We start from the raw sequence: 22,863 nt of genomic DNA on the forward strand, positions 1-22,863 counted from the left end.
CCAGGTCAACCAAGACCAGAACTACCAGATTTCAAAACAGTACTCATCCACAAACTGTGCAGTCTGTAAGCTTAACATGTTAACCTGAACGAGTCATCTGGTTTAACTTGATAAATATGTTGAAGAGTGTATGTCTTTAAGTTGTATGTTTGTAATAATGTTTTAACTGCATAATCCCAACCAAATCAAATTCCATGCCACCATTGATGTTATGCAATTAAGTATATCAAGTGAAAAGTAATAAAACAAAGAGCAACTAGATCTTAATTTGTAAGAAGATGGTGACATCTAGTGTGAAGAAGCAAAAAATACATTCAAAAGCCTCTACTTTCTTTTCACTGTGATAGTAAACAAAAGTAACTTCTCAATTGTTGTGCCCTGCAAAGCTTAAAAAAAACAAATAAAAAACCCATTGTGAGCCATGTCCACAGATTATACACATCAGTAACAAAATTAAAGGACACCCACACACCAGATAAAAACCTGAGCTTTATTTAAAACAAAAATCACTATGTATTAAAATAACATATATACACTTAATTGTATCTAAATAAGCAGTACATTTATAGATTTAATACTTTGTAGAAAAATGAAATAGTCCAAAATATACTACTTTTAATAGGTTTCATATACATAGTGTAAATGGGTATTTAAATCAATAACTAAAATTTTAAAACAGAGGCATTACAGACAGGCATTTACAGTCGTTTCAAATTACGTTTGCTCTTGGCACTCCCTGGCAATGCTTCCTTGTTACTGCGCCGCTGAACAGAGAACGTTTCACACTCCTTAGATCCATGAAAAGCTCGCAGGCACTCTGTGCAGAAGTCAAAGGCACATTCTTCCCAACTACATATTCCTTGCTTCTTTTCTTTATGGCACTTAGCAGGATACCTGCACCTTGGGCAAGATTTTAGGCATTCATCATTTAAAAGTGTCTTGGCAACCTATAAAAACAAACATGGTAAATGAGGTGATGCATAAAAATCTGAATTTGCTAATCAAGCAGCATGTTTTCCAATGTTATTTTCACATCAATATTACATTCAGAATCGCAGATCAAGCAGTTAAGATAACAGACCTGGGCACAAGGGTGTACATCCTTCTCAGGATGGGTTCCTGGCCTATTCCCAATAATAGGCAATTTGTTGAAAAGTAAGTATTTAACAGATAATTGACTGACTTTTTGTCACCAGTGTAAATGTATGAGTTTAAGAGTAATATACATTTACTTAGAAAATGAATACATCATTGTTTCTATAGTTCTCGGATTTGGGTAATACAGTAATAGTCCCTGAAGCCTTGGATTGGTGTTATTACAAAAACATCAATAACCTAAACAATATGAAAATGAATTTGTTTATATTATTTACATAGTTATTTTGTTCACAATGAGAACATTTTAATGAACACATCCAATTAGCACATTCTGTTTTTTTTAGGACAAATGAAACGAACAACTGAATTAAAATAAAAAAAACTGCAACATTTTCGTTTAAATGTTAAACAATGAGCAACTTTAAAGTTTTTTTCTTTACAGCAATAAACAGAAAACAAATGAGAACATAAATCAAGAAAATACAATACAGATCACTGACAAAGAATAATCAAATAAATTAATAAAATAACTGCAAAATAATGTGACATGTACACCCTTAAAGAAGTAAAGCACATAGACTTATTTTCCCCTATTCCTTTAGATTACAAATAAAATCCCAGAGCTAATCTAAGGCACTCCTTTTTTTAGACGTCACCTCTTTCCTGAGAAGATGAAGATGATGATACTGTCATTGCCAATGACTGTTTTTGGTCTGCAATAAATGTGGTAATACGTATTTTTTGTTTTTATGTATAGTCTAGAATAAATTCACATGAACGTGAACAGGAGAACACGAGAAACTGATACAGTAACAGTACCTTCATTCCACTCATACCATAGTTGTGAGCTCCTTTGAACACAAAGTGCAGGAAGAAGCTGCAAATTTGTTCAGTTTGTAACACATGCCAACACCAAACACCTTCAACACCCTTTTCCTCCAACTAAAACCACTGCCTTTTACATTTTAATATCTATTTCTATTGTAGTTTTTGCAATTCTCTTAACTAACTTTGATACCGTCTCCAGCAGAGATTTTGAATTGTATTCACAGTATGCCCATGGTAACTCAAACAAAGCAGCTTGCTGATGATTGGTTAACAGAATACAACTGCTTGCCTACCATTGGTAAATGCAAGAATACTATTAAACAATTTGTTACAACGTATCCAAAACCAAAAAACACCACGCTGTTGGTTAATGTGGATGTTACTACTTTAATAAAATGTTAACTGGCAATGGATATTTTTATTAATTTAATATTGCCATATGCTGGAAGTCCAGTGTGCTGCTGGAAAACAAAATCCTGAATATGTATGGACTGGCCTACAGATGCATGCCATATTCAATTTGAGATGCTTGATGATTTGTGAATCTGTCAGACTTGCTTACAGTTTATATCATTAAGGTAATTCATATTTTTAACCAAACTTTTTTTGAATACATACTTTGTTTCCAAACACCGGCTTATGGATGAGACACATTGAAGATATTATTGTTTTGATATTTACATTTTTAAATGTGTAAGTTTTGTTTTCCTAAATAATTTAAAAGGCAATTTGTAAATAAAGACATTTGCTTTACTGAGAACTAGCTGTCCTTTAGTATACATAGATTCACAATGGCATTGTTAAACAATTACAGACCAATGAATTCTTAAAGCAAATAAAGGCAATGCAGTTTTAAGGATTAAACACTAGGCACTCATCGTGTAGGCGATATACAGTATGTCTTGTAATGAAAAAATAGAGATGAGAAAAATAAAGGAAAGGTAAATAAATTGGTTAATAAAAAATAGTACTGATATGATTTAACACAAGAAATACTTGCAAGAAAAAAAACAAACGCACACAAATTATACCTGCCTCCATGGCTATTTTCAAGAAATACTCAAAGCAGTAAACATAGAATGGTTAGGAGACATTATTCTTGTTACATTGTTTTATTTGAGACTAGGGGGCTTTGCCCCCTGTTCGCTTCTCTCATGGGACATCAAAGTGTCTTCTGAGAAGATCACGTCTCCACCCAAGATTTTTTTTTATTATAATAGAGAGTTCAGAATCGAAAAAGCAGGAATTTTCTTTTTTTTTTTTTCTTACAAAAGGGCTAATGCTAAGCCAAGGTACTGCAGGTTTTCAGAGGGTAGCTCCCACTTTTGAGTATTTCTAGGACTTTCAATATGCTGTCTGAATCAACAGCCACTTTTAATATACTTGCTATTCACTATGAATCTATGCTATAAACAGTTTGCAAACCATGGTATACCGATGTTTTCAGGATGATACACTATTATTTATGATTTTAGTTTAAAAGTTAAAGCATTAGTACATTCTGTCAAAGAAGTTTCTGACAAGACAAATTCTACTGTTTACATAATATGCACAATTAAAATAAGCCAGTAACAATAGTAGTTTACAGTATTGTTTTGTAAATAAAGGCTTAACAGTGTAGAATGACAGCTCTTTAAAGGCTAGTTATTTTGAGACAGAGTAATTGATTTTAAACTCTTTCATGCAATTTCTAATTTGAATCACTTTCCCTCAAGTCAGGTGCTGAAGAGAAAGTCTAACTGTACATGGGAGGATGTGAGCAAAGAACAGAACATTGAGAGGCTCATACCTGTTGGAAGAACCTTCTGTATAATAGATTGTTATATCTTTGACTGAACCTTTCGCTTTGATGGTCACCAAATTATTGATTCCGTGTAGACCATATTTGTGCATTTCTAACATTATATTATAAGATGGTTTTCTACTCATACAACAAATCTGTTTGATTGCCCACAATGACAATTATTGCTGGCTTACAATGTGTCAGATTCAAAAATGCAAAAAAACACAAGAGTATGATCCACCTTTCCAAAAGGAGATGGTCACCTCCTTTAATTTTAAATCAAACCCCACTCTCAAAATACACCTGCGGATAGAAGTTTAGAAGAAAATAATGAGGTGCTGTTGCTCTTAACCAACATTAAACCAAATATGTTTGGTGGCTTTAACATAACATTGTTCTTCCATATAAATTTAAATTATGGAAAAAGACTACTAATCTACTAAGGCAGAATACAACATGATAATACACCACTGTAAAAAGGGGATAGCTTCGTGTTAGCATTTATAACAAAACATACACAATGAAGTTTAATTTTTTAAACTGAAGGACTCTAGTACAGCACAGAATGGCTTTGCCACAATTATTGTTTCTTTACCAACAATCAAAATCACACAAAAAACAATTGTCAAAAAGCCATAATTCATCATGTGGTAATATCTTAGAAATGTTTGTGATGCAACAAACCTAACATTGCTGGTCAAAAACTAGAAAGTAGGGATAGCAGTCTATTATTACAGGAGAAAGGAAAAACAACAAACTCTGCTTTAGTGGCATTTAAATTAGATCACTTAAATTTATCCAATTCAAATCACAATCAAGTGAATCAAGTTCATAAAATGGTTAAATTGGATAAGTACACTGTATTTGAAGGATTTTTTTTTATTCTTACAGTATAAAATTTATACAAGCAGAAAGTGATACATGAAGTGTGGATATTCTGCTTTCCAATGCCAAATCCATGATAATTACAACACTTGAAATGAAAGTTTTTATCCTTCAGTTTAAAACAGTGACATAATTAATGAAGAGTCTAATCCAAATGAAGATTTACTCACCATTATAAATGCATCCTGCTTACTTGCAGAGTTTACAACTTTTCTATTAGTTCCATTTAAAGGAGTCAAAGTCAGCACGGGGGTCATTGAACTGGACAGCCTTTGCTGGGCTTGAACAGACTTCAGGGGAGATCTGTTTTGCACATTTAATCTGGTTTCTGTATCAGGCATGTGTGACCGATTATCTTGCTGAAAGAAATAAAAAACATACACAACATTACAGATTTTTTTAAAAAAACACAGATCCAGGTTATAGTTTCTAAACTTTGATGTTACACAACAACTAATTAAATGTGAGCATTCGTAAAGTTTCCAGAATAATGACAGAATGTCAAATTAATTCAAGGATGTGTGCATTCTGTTTTGAGTTGACATGTTCTTGCAATTTTGGCCGGTGAATTAGAAAACTGGACATAAATATGAACAGATGAATGAATAGTATGGTGATAAAATTATTTTGTTCTTCAAGAAACTATTTCAAATGTATTGTGTTGCAAAGTATTAATACAGTACATGAAGCAAAATATGCACACACCTTGGCTATTGCCTTTAACTCCTTAATATATGCTCTTCTTCTTCGACGAATTATTTTATCTTGCAAAATAATTTCATCCCAGACAAGAGACACCTGCCCAAAACTACATGAAAACAAATAAAATTATTACTTTGAATTATTTGAGAAGTGCTGTAAAGTAGAATAGAAAAGTAATATTTAAAAAAATAATTCACAGGTACTTCCATCCATCTTCCAAATCCACTTCATTTTGAATAGGGTTGCAGGGAAGCTGGAGCCTATCCCAGCAACCACAGGGCTCAAGGCAGGGCACCAGTCCATGAAAGGGTGAATACACACACACACACACACACACACACACACACACCAGTTTAGCATGGCTAATCTATAAGACATCAGAAACAGTATACTGTATTTAGGAATCATGAAATGAAACAGCATTTGGCCCAGTTATACCCCATTGTTCATTCTGACTGTTCATTTACTGCCAAAAATGGATACATCAAAACAGAGTTACTGGAGAAAAATAAGATGCATCATAAGCTACCAAATTTTTCATATTTGGGAAGTCGTCCTTTGATGTGTTGTCAAGGCTTTTACATTTAATTTCTACATAAACAGTGTGCAATTCTATTTATTTTCACCAGTGAATGACAGAAGTATTTTCCTTCATTAAGTACTTGACTATTTGATGAATGCTTAAAAGAAAAACACTAGATCCCATAGACTTAATCTTTCTTTCTATGAAAGGACACTTGAAAGTAAGTGGAGGAAAAAAATGAACAAAAGTAACGATACTCAAGGGCAATCAAAAATTGTGGGTTTATTTTATTTGATTTTGATAACATTTTTAAATTAGTGGTACTTGCCCTCCAGCATATTATCCAGTTAGGCAAGCACCTCTTTTGTTTTATTAGGCCCTGATGAGTCATTAGCTAGAACCACTTTGACATTCTGTATCAAATGCTAATCAAGAGATGCCTAGAGCTTTCTCTCTTCATCTTTCAGGTTAGTCTTTTAGGTCAATAAATGCTATGAAATACCAGACATCATTGGCCCAATATGGTGAACACAATCTTGCTAATACAAGATAATTGTATTAAGGTGTGATTCTGACATATAGAATATTTCAAATTTAGAGTAATAATAAAAAAGTAAGCAAGTTATGGCAAGCTCAGCCACTGTGATATTTGCGTATTGTGGAGAACCGGTTTATGCCTCTTAATTCAGATTTTTGTGAATGCGCAGTGATGAAAAATGGAGCAAAATATAGTTAAAATTAAATGTGCTATCCAGGCATTGAATTGCACTATTATTTATGATTTTAGTTAAAAAGTTGAAGCATTAGTACATTCTGTCAAAGATGTTTCTGTGCAAGACAAATTCTACTGTTTACATAATATGCACAATTAAAATAAGCCAGTAACAATAGTAATTTACGGTATTCTTTTGTAAATAAAGGCTTAACAGTGTAGAATGACAGCTCTTTAAAGGCTAGTTATTTTGGGACAGTGTAATTGATTTTAAACTCTTTCATGCAATTTCTAATTTGAATCACTTTCCCTCAGGTCAGGTGCTGAAGAGAAAGTCTAACTGTACATGGGAGGATGTGAGCAAAGAACAGAACTTTGAGAGGCTCATACCTGTTGGAAGAACCTTCTGTATAATAGATTGTTATATCTTTGACTGAACCTTTCACTTTGATGGTCACCAAATTATTGATGTAGACCATGTTTGTATATCCATCCATCCATCATACAACCAACTATATCCTAACTACAGGGTCACGGGGTCTGCTGGAGCCAATCCCAGCCAACACAAGGCACAAGGCAGGAAACAAACCCCGGTCAGGGCGCCAGCCCACCGCAGGCCGCGCACACACACACACCAAGTACACATTTTAGGATCGCCAATGCACCTAACCTGCATGTCTTTGGACTGTGGGAGGAAACTGGAGTACCATGTTTGTACATTTCTAACATTATTATAAGATGGTTTTCTACTCATACAACAAATTTTCTTGATTGCCCACAACGACAATTATCGCTGGCTTACAATGTGTCAGATTCAAAAATGCAAAAACACAAGAGTATGATCCACCTTTCCAATTTTAATTTTAAATCCAACCCCACTCTCAAAATATACCTGTGGATACACTTGCAGTGATGAAAAAGGGAGCAAAATATAGTTAAAACTAAATGTGTTATCCAGGTATTGAATTGCGGACTGAATTTCTCCACATCTCTGCCCAGGAAAATAAGTTACATCATCCTGGCTGACTCAGCAACAGAAATGATTCACTCTGTGACAATATCTTTTTGATGAGTCATTCTTAATGCAGGTGACTTCAAAGAAGGAATCAAGGACTACCATATTAGGCCTGCTCCTTTTGTGGACACTGCTCTATCCAAATATTAATGCCTTTAGATATAAACCTGTGGCATAATCCAAGCTGGGCTGACCTCATCGTACTGTTGCCTACAAGCCTGTATTGACAGTAGCAGCTCTTTGCTATCCAAGCCAGAAGTTTTCATGTGTTTTATGTGTGGTTTTTATCATATATTTATTTATTTTGAAGCTTCTGTAAAATTTTAATTTCCCCTTAGGGACCAATAAATTATAATCTAATCTAATTGGGGTTCCATTTTCTCTAGACATACTGTATCGTTGTGGCAATACAAGTGAGTGATGCTTAAGTATACAAGTTGCCTCCTATACAAAACTTCATCCCCACCCAAATTTCCCCCCATTAACCCCCCCAGTATTTTTTTACCAATAATCAGCTAAGCTTCTCCTGGTATTTATTAAAACAAAAATTGGATTTTATTTTTTGCAATATTGTTTTTATTGTTCTAATCAATTTGTACTTTTGATACTCCCTGTCTTATTTTCATGCATGCAGATAGCCGTGTACCAAAGAAATATTGATTGGTTGATTAGTAACAAAAATTCACATTTTTAAGTTGATGTTCCATTCCTAATGTAAATAGTGCTGCTTTTTGTCAAGTAAGATTCCACTTTTTAAATTGCAATTACGGAAGAGGCAGTTAAACATCAATATTACTTAGTATTAGCAAGTCTGGCTAAATGTATTTTAAACATATTACAGTAGTACTTAAAGGTCTTAATTATTTAAGAACTTAATGAAAGTGATTTTGAATAGCAAACCAGAAAAGACCTGGAAGAGAATGATCAATAGAAAATATGTATAAAATATTTACCTGTGTACTGTGTCTTTTAATCTACAACTGAAATTAAGTCTCAATTTGATCTTTTGGAAAGCCTCCAGCTCCTTGTGATCCTGTATTGAAATAAGCTGGCTTGAGAAATTAACTAATGAATGGTTAAATATTTTTCTTTTCTTGCTTTTTGATTACAGAGCCCAAATGCTAGAGTAAATATGAAGAGGAGCAGGTGGGAGCTGCTGAATGCAGCCAAAGGTAACATTCCATTGTTTAACTTAAACTTTTGAAGGTAAAGTAAAACTAGACTAACTGAATAGCGATTAAGAAATAAAATCAAAGATAGAATTAAACTACAGGTATTGTGCCACTCCAGTCTGGGCCTTCTAATTTGAGCTATAATATCCTCTCCTTGTCACCCTACAGTTGGCTGTGAGAATTTGTAAATCAAGGTTTAACAAGAAATAGTGGGACCATGCTGTATATGAGAAGGGGGAGTGATAGGGAGGGGGCTTTAAGTAATTTTTAAAGAAAATTTTCAGGACTGAATTACTTTGAAAACTATACATTAACACTTTACTCTAGGTTTCTTGCATTTACTTCAGGTTTCCTCCCAAATCCCTAAAATTGGGTGTGACAGGCAACTCTACATTGACAAGTGCAGTTGGGTGTGTACCTGTGTGTATCCTATGATAGTGTCCAAGATGGGCTCTGGCTCCTTATGACTCTGAATTGGATAATGAGGTCTTGAGAATGCATATAAGAATGTACTTACGTATGTACAGAACTGTGTTGTCTGGACAGTAATTAATCGCTTGTGAATACACTATATAACATTAGCAAAAAAACTTCAATATTAATAAATAAAAAGTAACAAGAATGTCATATTTTTCAACAGTATTTTGTGATTTCCCTTATGATACAATATTGAAGCAAATAACTTTGGTACACTGCTCTATATGCTCTTCAAAGTTGTCTAGTGGAAAATTCTTCCAAATGTTTTGCAGGATTAGCCACAACTCTTCTTTCGATTTTTATTCTCCTGCCCATGTGATCTGTCATAGCATCAATTAGTGCCTAGCCTAATATTTTAGTGTTCCACTGTAGACCCTGTAAAATCTGTGTGCAGAGGGTGCAGACCTATAAATACCTGGGAGTGCAGCTCGATGATAAATTAGACTGGACTGCCAATACTGATGCTCTGTGTAAGAAAGGACAGAGCCGGTTATACTTCCTTAGAAGGCTGGCGTCCTTCAACATCTGCAATGAGATGCTGCAGATGTTCTATCAGACGGTTGTGGCGAGCGCCCTCTTCTATGCAGTGGTGTGCTGGGGAGGCAGCATTAAGAAGAAAGATGCCTCACGCCTGGACAAACTGGTGAGGAAGGCAGGCTCTATTGTTGGCATGGAGCTGGACAGTTTAACATCTGTGGCAGAGCGAAGGGCGCTCAGCAGGCTCCTATCAATTATGGAGAATCCACTGCATCCACTAAACAGTATCATCTCCAGACAGAGGAGCAGCTTCAGCGACAGACTGCTGTCACCATCCTGCTCCACTGACAGACTGAGGAGATCGTTCCTCCCCCACACTATGCGACTCTTCAATTCCACCCGGGGGGTAAACGTTAACATTATACAAAGTTTTTGTCTGTTTTTACCTGCATTATTATCAATCTTTAATTTAATATTGTTTTTTGTATCAGTATGCTGCTGCTGGAGAATGTGAATTTCCTCTTGGGATTAATAAAGTGTCTATCTATCTATCTAAACCCCAGCTCCAGATTAACTCTTAATTGTTATTGTAGTGGATTTGGTGTGGTCATGGAGTTAAAAACGTAAAGTTTTTGTGCAGTAACTAATTTTTCAGGATATACAGCGTGATGAATCAAAATGTGTTTATTTCTCGCCAGTCATCATTCCTTAAATTTTGGTCAGAACCACTACACTGCTGGATCAATTGACCAATTAATAAGTCACTCCTTAACAGTACTGGGAGCTGTAGACCGGCATCAATGTACTTCTCACCATCTCACCTTCTGATATGGTCAAATTTGGACCAATGACTTTATAAGACTTTCAGGTACTGGTTGTCTTTCTATTCCTTATGGTCTTTTTGCAGATTGCAATATTTTCTGTGTGTTTACTTTCTGCAACAGTGGTTTTTAGCTGTAACATGCTCTATACAATACTATTTCTTGTAGGACTTTACAAATGCAGCAGGTACTTTAGCATCTGTCATTTTCCACCAAACAAGCACTTCATTAGATGTCCTTCTGTCCCTTAAAGTGACTTTTCAGTACTCTTCATCAGAAGCAGACATTTTTTGGCTCTTCCATTGCATTTTCTATCTTCAGCTTGCCTTATTTTTTCAAATTTCTTTATGATGCTTGAACACTACATCTTAAAAATCCATTTCGGTCTGCTACTGCTCCCCGACTATATTATTGATACAAAAAAAACATGTAGTCGGTTAAAGTGTGTTAATTCAGCGCTTTCCAAACTGCTCCACGAGGTACCCCAGTATTTGCGTCTGTCATTAAATACACCCATTTACTTCATAAACTGAACCACTGGTACACGCGCTTTAGCTGAACAGCATCTCATTCATTTAAATAAGGCAACTAAATAAAGAGTCATTTACCTTCATTTGATCTTATTGTTTAATTAGCTGCCTTTTTTTCCTTTTATTTTGCATTCCAAACAGTTCAATTGTTTGAACTTTACATTGATAAGGAATTTAGAAATATTTATATTTTTTGGTTTTACGTACCTGGATAGAACTATCAATAATCTAATCCATGTCATATCCTAGAACTAGATAAATATAACCTCAGGTGACAGTCATGCGGAGCTAAATGTGAACAAATTAAGTATTCACTAGCTTATACAATCATACTAGCAGCAAAAATCAAATAGTTTTAGTTTTCTGTGTGCATTTATTGGTCCTCCTTGCAACACCACTTTACTTGAGGGCATTACTTTATGCAATGTTCAATTCATGACTATCTGGACAACAGTTTATTTCTTGTATAACCCCCGCCCCCCAGGAATGCCTCTGTGTACTTTAACAGGTACCATTTCTTGACAACAGATTCTCTAAGAAGACAAGACAAGAAGACAAAAAAAAAGGAAGAATCTTGGAATGACAAAAACTCCCTTCCAGGTAGGTTGGGTATATAATGCATGTCCCAAAAAAAATAAATAAATAAAAGGGGGGGGGGGGGGATACAACACACAAAACAAGTAATCCTCATCTCAGAGGTAGATGGATAATATATCATGGCCAACTTAGAAATACAATAGTACAAATTATTTTGTTCTTGCACATCAAGTGCAGATGTAGAGCCATGCAACATCTCTCAAGTCAAAAATGCAAGAATAGATTATACCACTCACTAAGTACAGAACTATCACATAAGGATACAGAATTGTTCAGATACATCAAAAACAAAATATCTGTCCACCTGTTAATTGTAGAACCACAGCCAGATTGTAGAAAAGGAGTCAGAGACAAGCCAGACACCGTCAGAGTCCTGGAGACCTCGGCTAACTAACCGTCCCCAACACCCCTACCAGAGGATGTGATTTTTCCATTCCAAAATACTGATTCTATGTCTTTTCAGCCATCCAGCTGCATGATTCACCAGTGTACTCAGGATTATTACATGATGCAATTTCAGCCAAACGTTATCTGCCAGATAGATTGCCACACATTCTTCTCCAGAATAGACTGGTATAAAGATAAGTTTATTGAGGCTACAGTGAACTTAAGGCAACAAGGTCCTTTGAATACAAAACAACTCCACATTACCTCCAACACCTTTACTGACACTGATATGAAATTCTTGGTCATTCATTACATGCGGTTTTCACCAAAACATGGCATTGTTCACAACAGCACTACTCCACTTTGGCCTTGACCATCAAGGGGACAATATTATTGCACAAGTCTTTTAGTTTGCAACTTATTCTTAATGTATAGAACAGATTCTCTCCTACCTACCCTTCCAAGACAACCATACACATGATGTTACCGTAACCCTGGACGGTTTTATATTCGGTTTATTTTGTTTTATTTAATGAATGTGGACAAATGATTCTGTGTTGTTACCATTACATTTATGTAATTTTAGGACTTGGTTAGTTTGATGTGGTGATCAAACTCAGGTCCTGGAGGGCCGCAGTGGCTCTAGGTTCTCATTCAAATCACTTTCTTAATTAGTAACCTAATTTTTGTCTATTAAATTTAATTGACTTTTTTTTGCTTAACTTGCAGCCAAACAATAAAAGACATACAAAGCAAGCCAACAAGTGAGTCCTTATTGGTATCACATTTTTCTTTTCAAATATTTGTATTGAGATGATACTGATATGAAAGACACAGGCATGGAATCTAAGTCAGTATGGTAAAAGACCAAAATGAAACAATTAAAATGCAGGTAAACTAAACATCAAAGCAGCAGATCATGTTCCATTAGCACATGTAGTTGGCTACTAATGGAGAAAGTGGCAACATCAAAATCCAGCAGACACTGCTGCCCTCCAGGAATTGAGTTTGACACCCTGGCCTAGAGGACTGTAAATAAGGACCCAATGCATAAAAACCAAAGAATGATTAGAGGATACTCTCACTTTTAACATCAGTGGAGAGTTCCGCTGAGAATTTCTACTGACCTATACTTATAGTTCAACCGGGGATCTAAAATGATCTAAAAAACATTTTAACTGTTCTAATAGATTTTATAAAACAGATCAATATACTGTATTTATTTTCCTGTGATTTGCCTACAGAGAGTAAATAAAACACATTTTCTTTAATATTATCAATAGAGGTGAAATATTGCAGAACTATACATTGTCACATACTTCAACTGTAAAGAGAAAGACTGAATGCAGATAAAGAAAGATGAAGGAGTTAAGTTCAGGCTACCATAAACACTGCAGTCAGACATTAATATGCCCCAGGACCAACCAGGGAATAGCAATAAAATGCTCTTGAACCAGCTTAAGCCAGGTCAGGGTCACTGGAGTCAGAGCTGAGCTCAGGTAACCCTAGGTACAAAACCCAATCATGCACACACTCACACAGGAGAAATTTTGTATCACCAATCAATATATTCATGGTACTCAAATGATCAGTAGAAAATGACAGAGAAGCTATGCATTTCATTCAATTAGTTTAATTATACTGGAGGATTTTTACTATGTTATAAATATATACTGTATGTATTTTTGTCAAATTTGCTAGCCTGGTTTCAAAAGGAATTTTGACAACCCAGAAAGTTAGTACTCCAGCTCTATATGAAGCATGAATATAATCTTAAATATAAGTCTCAATCAAGATGATGATAATAAATGTATCTGTAATTCAATATCCAATTTAACCTGCCAGAGAAATGTGCATCTCAAATCTCTAAATGAAGCAAGAAAGGCAATATTTTCATTTAAGCCATCATGTTAACTTCTGAATTTAAATGTTTTATCTCTATTACATTAACCTACAATAACATTAATAAAAAAAGAGGGTGATCTGTAGTTATACAGTTGCAAGATACATCAAATTTATAGTTGATTCCTGAAACATTTCTAATGCAAAAATAAAAAACAAATTTAATTAATACATTAAAACAATACCTGTATATGTCCTCTGGAGAAAGTCTATTTAAAATCAAAGCCAGGATGTGTTTAAGGTTCCTGTATTTCAATTCAGCTAAAATATCAATATGTTTCAGGCCCATCTTTCTTCCTATAAGTCCTGCAAGCGATGCACTAGGTTGGAACAGTTCAAAGCTTTCAGAAAAATCAAAAACATTCTCTCCTGGTGTCTTTGCATGTTGGCTCCTCACACCTCTTAAGCAAATTGTATGCATGACTTGCAGTGCAGGGGTTTGAGACAAGTCTGTTAGATTTAATATCCCTTTATTATTGGGAACTTTGTTTATAAACAAATCAGCATCTTCTTTGGGGATATGATCCTCCTTTTTATGGCATTTGAATACAGCTGCTCTTGAATTTTTCCCATTAGAGACTGCCTCCTCTTCAGATTGCGATCCACCTTCTCGTAGTGTAGATAGTCTTCGATTTCGTTCCAGCCGTGACCTTCTCTTAGATTCAAAAGACTGTGATGTTTCTTTATCTCTTGAGTGCAATAGTTCCTGAAATGATCCATCATGATCCATAAAGGAATCCTGTGATTTATGAAGGCCAACAGAATTGAAACCACTGTCCTCTGTTGTTGATGTGTCAATCTCTGCTATTGGAGTCACAGGTGGAGTTGTTAAGACAGACAAATTCAGATTAAAGCTATCCACAAGATTACCTACTGGAGTAAGAAACTGATCAGGATATGACTTTGAGAACTTATTGAGCTGAGGGGTTATAAAAAGTTCTGGGCTAACAGAGTCACATTGGAAAGAAGAAATAATACTTTCATCAAGGTCATGTTGAATCTCTGACAGACTAAGTGCTAAAGGAGGATTCTTCTCATTTTCCAGGTCTTCAAGAGTTGAAGTTCTTATTTGAGAAAATAAAAACCTTTTAACACCAGAAGCAGTAGATTCTTCATTTTTCAAAGTGCTAGTTGCTAAGGCTACAAAGTTATCCTTTTCTGGTGAATCAAGAGAGCTGTGTAAAGAACCATCTTCAAGACTGTCAACCCGTCGACAAGAATAGTCTCGGCTTTCAAGTGAGGATCTGGCATGGCCTTTCCTGCCCTCTGAAACAGTTTTTGAGACAAGTAGCTGCCGCCGAAGAGAGGCATGTTTTTTAGATGCTCTAGGTGTCTCATAGAAACCAGAAGAAACATAACTTTTGTCTCTTGAAATGCAGTATGTTGGACTTTTAATATTTTGCCGGTTTTTACTTGAAGATTTTGCAAGAGAATATTTTGGCAAGCTGACATTTTCTGTAGATTCTTCAAAGCAATCTTGCACCTCATCAAGAATCTTTGATGTGTCCTTAGTTTCATTCAGTTTATACCGAGAAGTCTGCAATGACTCGCTGAATCCTTGGTCCAATGAAGACGTTATGCAGCTGTTTTTATAAATGGGAATCAAGGTGTCAGACCGGAAGCTCCTCTCCATATTTTGCACAGTACCACTACTGTGCAAAACAGTCAATAGGATCTTCAGAAGAAAGTGTCAAAAACTGCTGAAATACAGAAAAATACACATTATAAAACAGGCAACTAAATAACATATGAGCATTTCCCCATACTGATCTCAGCCTTAGACTCGTGGACTAGTCTGTGGCTCCTAACCAGTAACAGAAAAATGGAAGACTAACATTGTTTACAACTATGGGTAAACATCACAAAAACAGCACTTCACGCTCATTAAATGCCTTGGCCAGTATGAATAATTCTAGTTTAGACAAATAAAATGCAATGATACAAATGTTTGGATAGTACAGGATTTCCTGGACCCAACCTCCAGCTGCCAATCCCAATTTCAGTCAATTTAAGAGTCAGGAGCAACTTTCTCCCTCCACTCTTAATTTCTTTTTAAATTGGTTACTTTATTGTTCCACATCAATGACTTCAATAAATTCTTACATAAAAGGTGGGATAGTATCCATCCTTGAAATGCGTGGCGCAGTGGTAGTGCTGCTGCTTTGCAGTAAGGAGACTGTGGAAGATTGTGGGTTCACTTCCCGGTTCCTCCCTGTGTGGATAGCGCTTTGAGTACTGAGAAAAGCGCTATATAAATGTAATGAATTATTATTATTATTATCTCAAAAAAAAAAAAAAAAAAAAAAAAGGAAGGAAGGCCATAAAGTGAATTAGACTCATCCAAAAGCAATGAAAGCACTGCTTATTGTGGTTGTGTCTTGGTTAAGCACTAAAGGAAAAGCACCTCAACACAGTACCACCGTAATAGCCCCCATTGTTAAAATGGGGGTAAGAGGGCATTTACTCCAAATACACCCATCCATCCATCCATTTTCCAACCCGCTGAATCCGAACACAGGGTCACGGGGGTCTGCTGGAGCCAATCCCAGCCAACACAGGGCACAAGGCAGGAACCAATCCCAGGCAGGGTGCCAACCCACCGCAGGACACACACAAACACACCCACACACCAAGCACACACTAGGGCCAATTTAGAATCGCCAGTCCACCTAACCTGCATGTCTTTGGACTGTGGGAAGAAACCGGAGCGCCCGGAGGAAACCCACGCAGACACGGGGAGAACATGCAAACTCCATGCAGGGAGGACCCGGGAAGCGAACCCAGGTCCCCAGATCTCCCAACTGCGAGGCAGCAGCGCTACCCACTGCGCCACCGTGCCGCCCTACTCCAAATACAGATTGATCAAATTTTCGCAAGCCTTGAAAAATAAATACTTAGACATTAGAACAGAGACTCATCCCATCATCCAAGAGGAACAATGAAAATTTGATGAATAGCAGGTCTGTGCTTTATTTGTGTGCAGATATGAGAGTTGTTAGGGCTGTAAAATTAAATTTCACTATCCAAATATAATTCAGATTTCATTTTTTCAAATTTCTTTCAAACTCAAAAACTAATGTTTGAATATAAGTTTTCTTTTTTGGGGCTTAACTTCATACAAATTTAACATTATGTTACTCCACACAAGCTATGGAATCCTTCCATCACTTCGAGATCTATTTTGCCTATACAAATGTATACTTTTGAACACAGACAACACATCACTTCGCCAAGCATTTCAAGATGCACAGACCCCCCCCAATTTAAAGTGTGTGTGTTTGTGTGTATGCTCTGCGATAGACTGGTGTCCTGTCCAGGGTTGTATTCAGTCTTGCACAACGTTCAACAGATATTGGCTCCTGCTTTCCTCACAACTCAGTTAAGCGTGACTGAGAAAGTATGTTGATGTGTTTAAAGTCACCTACGTTTCTGCCCAAATCAGCCACCACACAATCCAACAGGGCGATTACACGGTCATTCTTGTATATATCATAAACAGCAAAATGTAGGTCTTTAATTGGGACTCAGCAAAGAAATAGCGGAGAAAGTGTAGAGCTATGCTTTATGTTACTGAGTTTGTCCATCTCCCTCTATTGATGGAACTCACAAGAAAAACTTCAAATACAGATATGTAAAATAACTACAAATAAAAAAAAAAGTTAATTATTGAGAGTCTCTGAAAATACAATTTTTCATTACTCTCATTTTTTTCTTTATTTACAAACACCAACAGAAAAAAACAGACCTGAAGAGAACAGAAATTGATAAAATACAAAAAGTGTAAATATCAATTTGTGTATATTTTCCCTCTCGTGCGTAACTGGTTATTTTTTTCGTATGTATTAAGTTTTAAAATAAAACTGATTCCCGTTATTTATTTATCCTCTCGTACAGGGGCAAGCAGGAAGACATCCTTGGCATACCTAATGCTACTGCACCTGTCACAAATGGGCGTCGAGTCTGATACCACGCGAATATCACATCATTTAAAAACTACCCCAGTCGAATTAATGTCACTTTTTCTTTAACCACAGATGAGAGTTCTGAAATGTCGAAACATTACAGAATATTAAATAAGAACGGTCATTTATTTTCTTCCTTGTATCATTCAACATGGCATTATTTGTATTTGAACTAAAAATGTTTGTGCGTAAACTAACAATTCATACAGAAATTCTGTTTTTCGTTTAACTTTTCTTTGTTCTCTCAAAACGCCCCCCTAGAAGATATCACAAAAATTAAATCAACGCATTCTACCAACATTTAACATTATGGTCCTTGCAAATGGTAAATTTTGCATTTGTTCACAATTTAAAGGATTACAAATTTCTAGTTACCAGTGAGTTAAAAACTGAGTGTCAGGTCATCAAATCAGAAATAGGATCTGCACACCCATTTTACAAATCGCCCACTTATTTAAACACATTTATGAAGTACCACGGAGTCTATTATTCAAAATTATCTCGGTCGTGGCAACATTATTCTTATAGTATGCTCTTTATCATTTAATCTCTTTTTTGATATTAAAATTCAAACTGCATACATTATCACTATTTTAACAAGCTTAACCTCTTGGGTGCCACATGATCATTTTAAAAAGCAGAACCACCCTACCTAAGATCCAGCGAGAAGACTGACAGAGGTGACAATCAGCTGTTCTGCGTTTACTCTGCTTAAAGAAAACAAACATTTACTTTGAGGTAAAAATGGCGAGTACTTTAAAGACCCGCACGTTGACAGACAGAGGAGGAGGTCCGGTAACCGAAACGGCCCAATCATAGCCGCTATGGCAACGTCCGGCCGAGTTATTTTAGCCATGGTTACAGGAGGCACGCGACGAGTTACATCTTCAGTTAAAACCCATTTTTCCCTCGTGAATGTTTAAATTTTGCGCCTCAAAAAGGAGCCTCCCTTGCCCGCTCGAATCAGGCCGGCCGACCGCCAAAGCTACGGACCTCCCTCTCCTACACGCAGGGGGCGTGGAGCCGACGGAGGTGTCGTCACTGATAAACGATGCTAAGTTTGGTTTTTGATCTCCATTCCTGGCAATTTTCTAATTTTCCAGCGTAAAGGGAGATATTGAGAGATTCGGTATCCACGAGTTTGTTATACGAGGAGATAAACAAACAAACGAACACTAACGCATTTACCTCTCTTATTTGCATAATGCAACGCCCCTTTTAGAGTATCAGCTACAGTCCTCGTTCCAGCACGACGAATGACAGACGAGAGCTGAAGTTCATATATCCCACGCATAGTGGCATTAACCTTTTTTTCAAAGTGTTTTCAAGCAGAACTTAGCCACAACAAGTCTTGCGACTTTTGATTCAATGGAGCAAGGTACTAATACACTACAGAAGAAAAACTAGATCAGTAGACTTCAATACTTTTTATTGATAGAAAAGTCAATTCTGACATCTAATTTAACAAAAGAGATTGCTGTCCTACCTTCGTCCAAACTCGTTTAAGACATTGACTTCATTCACGCCAGCTGCAGATCTCGGCCGTGGAGGATTTTAAATGAAGTCCTACTGAGACGTTTAGGTGGAAGAGTGCACTTTTCACGTTTATGCCAACAAGAAACCGGCGACAGTCGTGGTTCTGTATCCGAAATGTGAACTCTTCTGTTGTCAAAACTGGAAAGGGTTTGATTTACAACGAACTTTGCAATTACATGGTGCGGTGGCGTTTATTAGAACAGGCGTCACCAGTGAAACGCCACCAATTAATCGTTCACGACGTTGGACAGCTGAGTATTTTTCTTTCCTGCTTTTAAAATAATGAGCAGAGTCAAATAAGTTATTTGCAGATATACGTAAACGTCGATGGGTGCATTACTTACAGAAGGTCGTGCCGAGATTAAAATGCCATTTAAAGGGATTTTTCAATCTTTTTTGTGTTTGCTTATGACGCCCCTTACCCCCGAACTCACGCATTGTAAGCGTTTCCCCGCAAACCTTTCAAATTTCACGCGCACCTTTCTGATTGGTGGGTAAATTACCGTGTGGCTGGGTTTAAAAGCGCACAGCCGAAAAGTCACTAGAATGAGTGTTTCCATATACGTAGTTTCTCATCAAGCCTTTAACTTCACTTCACTCTTCTCCTATTTTTTAAATTGGTTATTAGTTGTACTATAATCGCTTTATTTGACATGTTTCTTCTTATTTGGAAAAGTGCGTCTCGCATCTCGCAGTACGATGTGTAACTGCAACGTGTAGCACCAGGAAATAAAATAGTTATTAAAAATCATACTCAAAATCATACTCTCCTATTCATACCTGTCTTAACTAAAAATTTAGCAAGGATTTTATAAACCTTACTTAAAGTTTCCATTACTCCTAAAATATCCGTTACTCCCAATACTTCCCATTATACTTGCATCCTTACACATTCTACACAGTACATACAGTACATCACATGTTCCAGTTTTTGGTAACTTCGACAGACAGATGACATAATACATAACATTAACTCTTTCTCCCACAACAGGTTGATTTTAAAGCTTTCTGTCCAAACCTAATTCTTTTTAATTTTACTTCCTCTTTCTGGTTTATCCTAGAACATACATCTCATTCAATGATGATCCATAATGCTGTTCCACTGATGGCAATAGAGAGATTGCATTTTCCTTTACCAATTTTAATTTTCATTTCCTTTTTTGCAGAAAATAACTCCTATATTCCACAACCTCTACCAGTCAATCACTCTTGGTGGTGAATTCATCATACATTCTTCTACAAGGAATCTTGATGTCATTTTTGATTACTCCCTTTCTTATTCTACCCACAACATCCATCCATCCATTTTCCAACCCGCTGAATCCGAACACAGGGTCACGGGGGTCTGCTGGAGCCAATCCCAGCCAACACAGGGCACAAGGCAGGAACCAATCCCGGGCAGGGTGCCAACCCACCGCAGGACACACACAAACACACCCACACACCAAGCACATACTAGGGCCAATTTAGAAATGCCAATCCACCTAACCTGCATGTCTTTGGACTGTGGGAGGAAACCCACGCAGAAATGGGGCTACCCACAACAATCACTTCAAAATTTTAATGGGCACACCCAGAAAAAAGCATAGCAAAAATTATTTGTTTGCATTTTTTGGTTCCTTGGCACTACAACAACAATAAAATATTATTTTCTTTATCAGTCACCACAAAGATTTTGAATTTTGGGGGTCTACCATCTGGATGAGATGTCCGTTAATGGTAAAAGTGTATTTTGAACCCCCTTAATAAATCTGTACAATCTAAGCTGAAAAAATTTATTTATTGAAGAACAGGCAATGTGTACAACTAAAATAAATTGACTTTCAAAATGAAATGTTTCTTCATAGAACAAATACTTAATAGATTCAGACTTCTGTAACATTGCAAAATAGGCGAGTGCATAACAGTTGTAGTGCAATTGCACAATAAATTTTTAGGCCATCAGTTCATTTGTTTGAACATTTGGCATTTGGCTCATTTTTGGTGGTATGCTATGAAAAAGCATTGCTGTTTTCCTTTGCACATCGGGGTAACATTGACCCCAAAACACCGGTCCAGTGAAAGCAAACAAACAGGGAGCCCAGATTTGGTCATGAACCTGAAAAAAGTCCATCCATCCCTGGAGCCAATCCCATCAAGCAATGGGCACAGGCAGGAACAACCCCTGGACAGAGGACCCACCCATTATCGGGTCAGCACACAGCATTGGAACAAATCTGCACCACCAGTCCAACTAACTTGTATTATTTTGGACTGTGGGAGGAAATCAGAGCAGCCTGGAGGAAACCAATATGGACACAGAGAAAACCTACAAACTCCATGTGGGGATTACTCAGAATGCAAACCCTGGCCTTTTTACTGAGAGGCTGTGTTACTTACTCTGTGACAACATTATAAAGTAGGCAACTTTGGGGTGGTGATTACATTGGTCAACATTACCAAACTGTTACTGGGCTAATGAGGGACTTACTGAACTTGTACTGCCAGCCATTAGTTTGTTTTAGGCCACTAGGGAACTTTGCTAAGGGACGGCTTGGTGACTCATCTGCCACTTCACAAGAAACAGGTTTTAGGGTGTTTCTCACAGATTTCCTTTTTAAAGGGTGGTTCTTGTGCAGATGTGCATTCTGAGGCCAGATTGTTCTCCAGTTAGATCTGTCATTGGGGTACGTAGTCTGGATCCTCTGTCTCATCATTGTCACTCAGATGTTCAGCATCTAACGCATTAGGATTATCTGGTATCAGAACACAAATATTGCGTGGCCTTTCTGGAAATATTTTTTTTTGTGTTTCCTGTATGTATTTTTAGTTAGTGTTTTTGCTGATGTTATTTTGAAACCAATGTTGTGTACTTGATCTTTTTCCTGCTTTTTTCCTGTTGTTCATTTTGAATTTCTGTGACAAACAGAGCACGGGAAAAGTGCTATATAAAAATGTGTAATATATTTTTGTAATATATATACGTGTTATTATTATTAGTAGTAGTAGTAGCAGTAGTAGTAGTTTTTAAATCCAGTCACTATTTAAAAAAAATTGACTTTCTTCTTCCTTCCACTTCCTAACTATTGTAATCACCACTGCCGTTTAAATTGTCTCTTTTGAAAACAATGCCAACACTCCAATAAGAGCAGGCACCTGAGAAATCGAAAAATTATACCAACACACTTGAATCCATGAAACATGGAACTCACATGCTGTAGCAAATCATCACAGAGGGAGTCAGAGAACTTCTAGCACTAAAGTACTGAGGGACAATTTGAACAGTTTCCACTTATACACACACACACACACACACACACAGAGTGAGGACAACCCAGAAGACTTGAAGGCTCATGTTCCGCATGAAAGACACTTTTAGTTTGCTAGGTGTTGAAAAGGGAAAGGACATCGATCCGGTTTTGCTACAGGTCACCCATAACCTGCTTAGAGTACCCCATGTTGTACAGCTTAAAGGAA

At 36.6% G+C, this 22,863-nt stretch overlaps 1 protein-coding gene across 6 annotated transcripts; it reads right to left on the reverse strand.

Moving 5' to 3' along the window:
- Window positions 1-476: 476 nt before the first annotated feature.
- Window positions 477-19,892, reverse strand: fbxo43 (F-box protein 43). Of its 6 annotated transcripts, none has more exons than XM_028817318.2 (5): window positions 19,752-19,892; window positions 14,095-15,606; window positions 5,300-5,402; window positions 4,765-4,953; window positions 477-947 (listed from the first exon to the last, which is right to left on the reverse strand). In XM_028817318.2, the coding sequence occupies exons 2-5, from the start codon at window positions 15,540-15,542 to the stop codon at window positions 699-701; spliced, it is 1,989 nt and encodes a 662-aa protein (XP_028673151.2). In that variant the 5' UTR covers window positions 15,543-15,606; window positions 19,752-19,892; the 3' UTR covers window positions 477-698. The 6 variants fall into 6 exon arrangements, with proteins under 6 accessions (XP_028673151.2, XP_028673147.2, XP_028673150.2 ...); XM_028817314.2 differs by having other exon boundaries at window positions 14,095-15,609; XM_028817317.2 differs by having other exon boundaries at window positions 19,358-19,892.
- Window positions 19,893-22,863: the final 2,971 nt, after the last annotated feature.

Source organism: Erpetoichthys calabaricus, chromosome 13 (genome assembly GCF_900747795.2).
Source record: "Erpetoichthys calabaricus chromosome 13, fErpCal1.3, whole genome shotgun sequence".
NCBI lineage: Eukaryota > Metazoa > Chordata > Cladistia > Polypteriformes > Polypteridae > Erpetoichthys > Erpetoichthys calabaricus.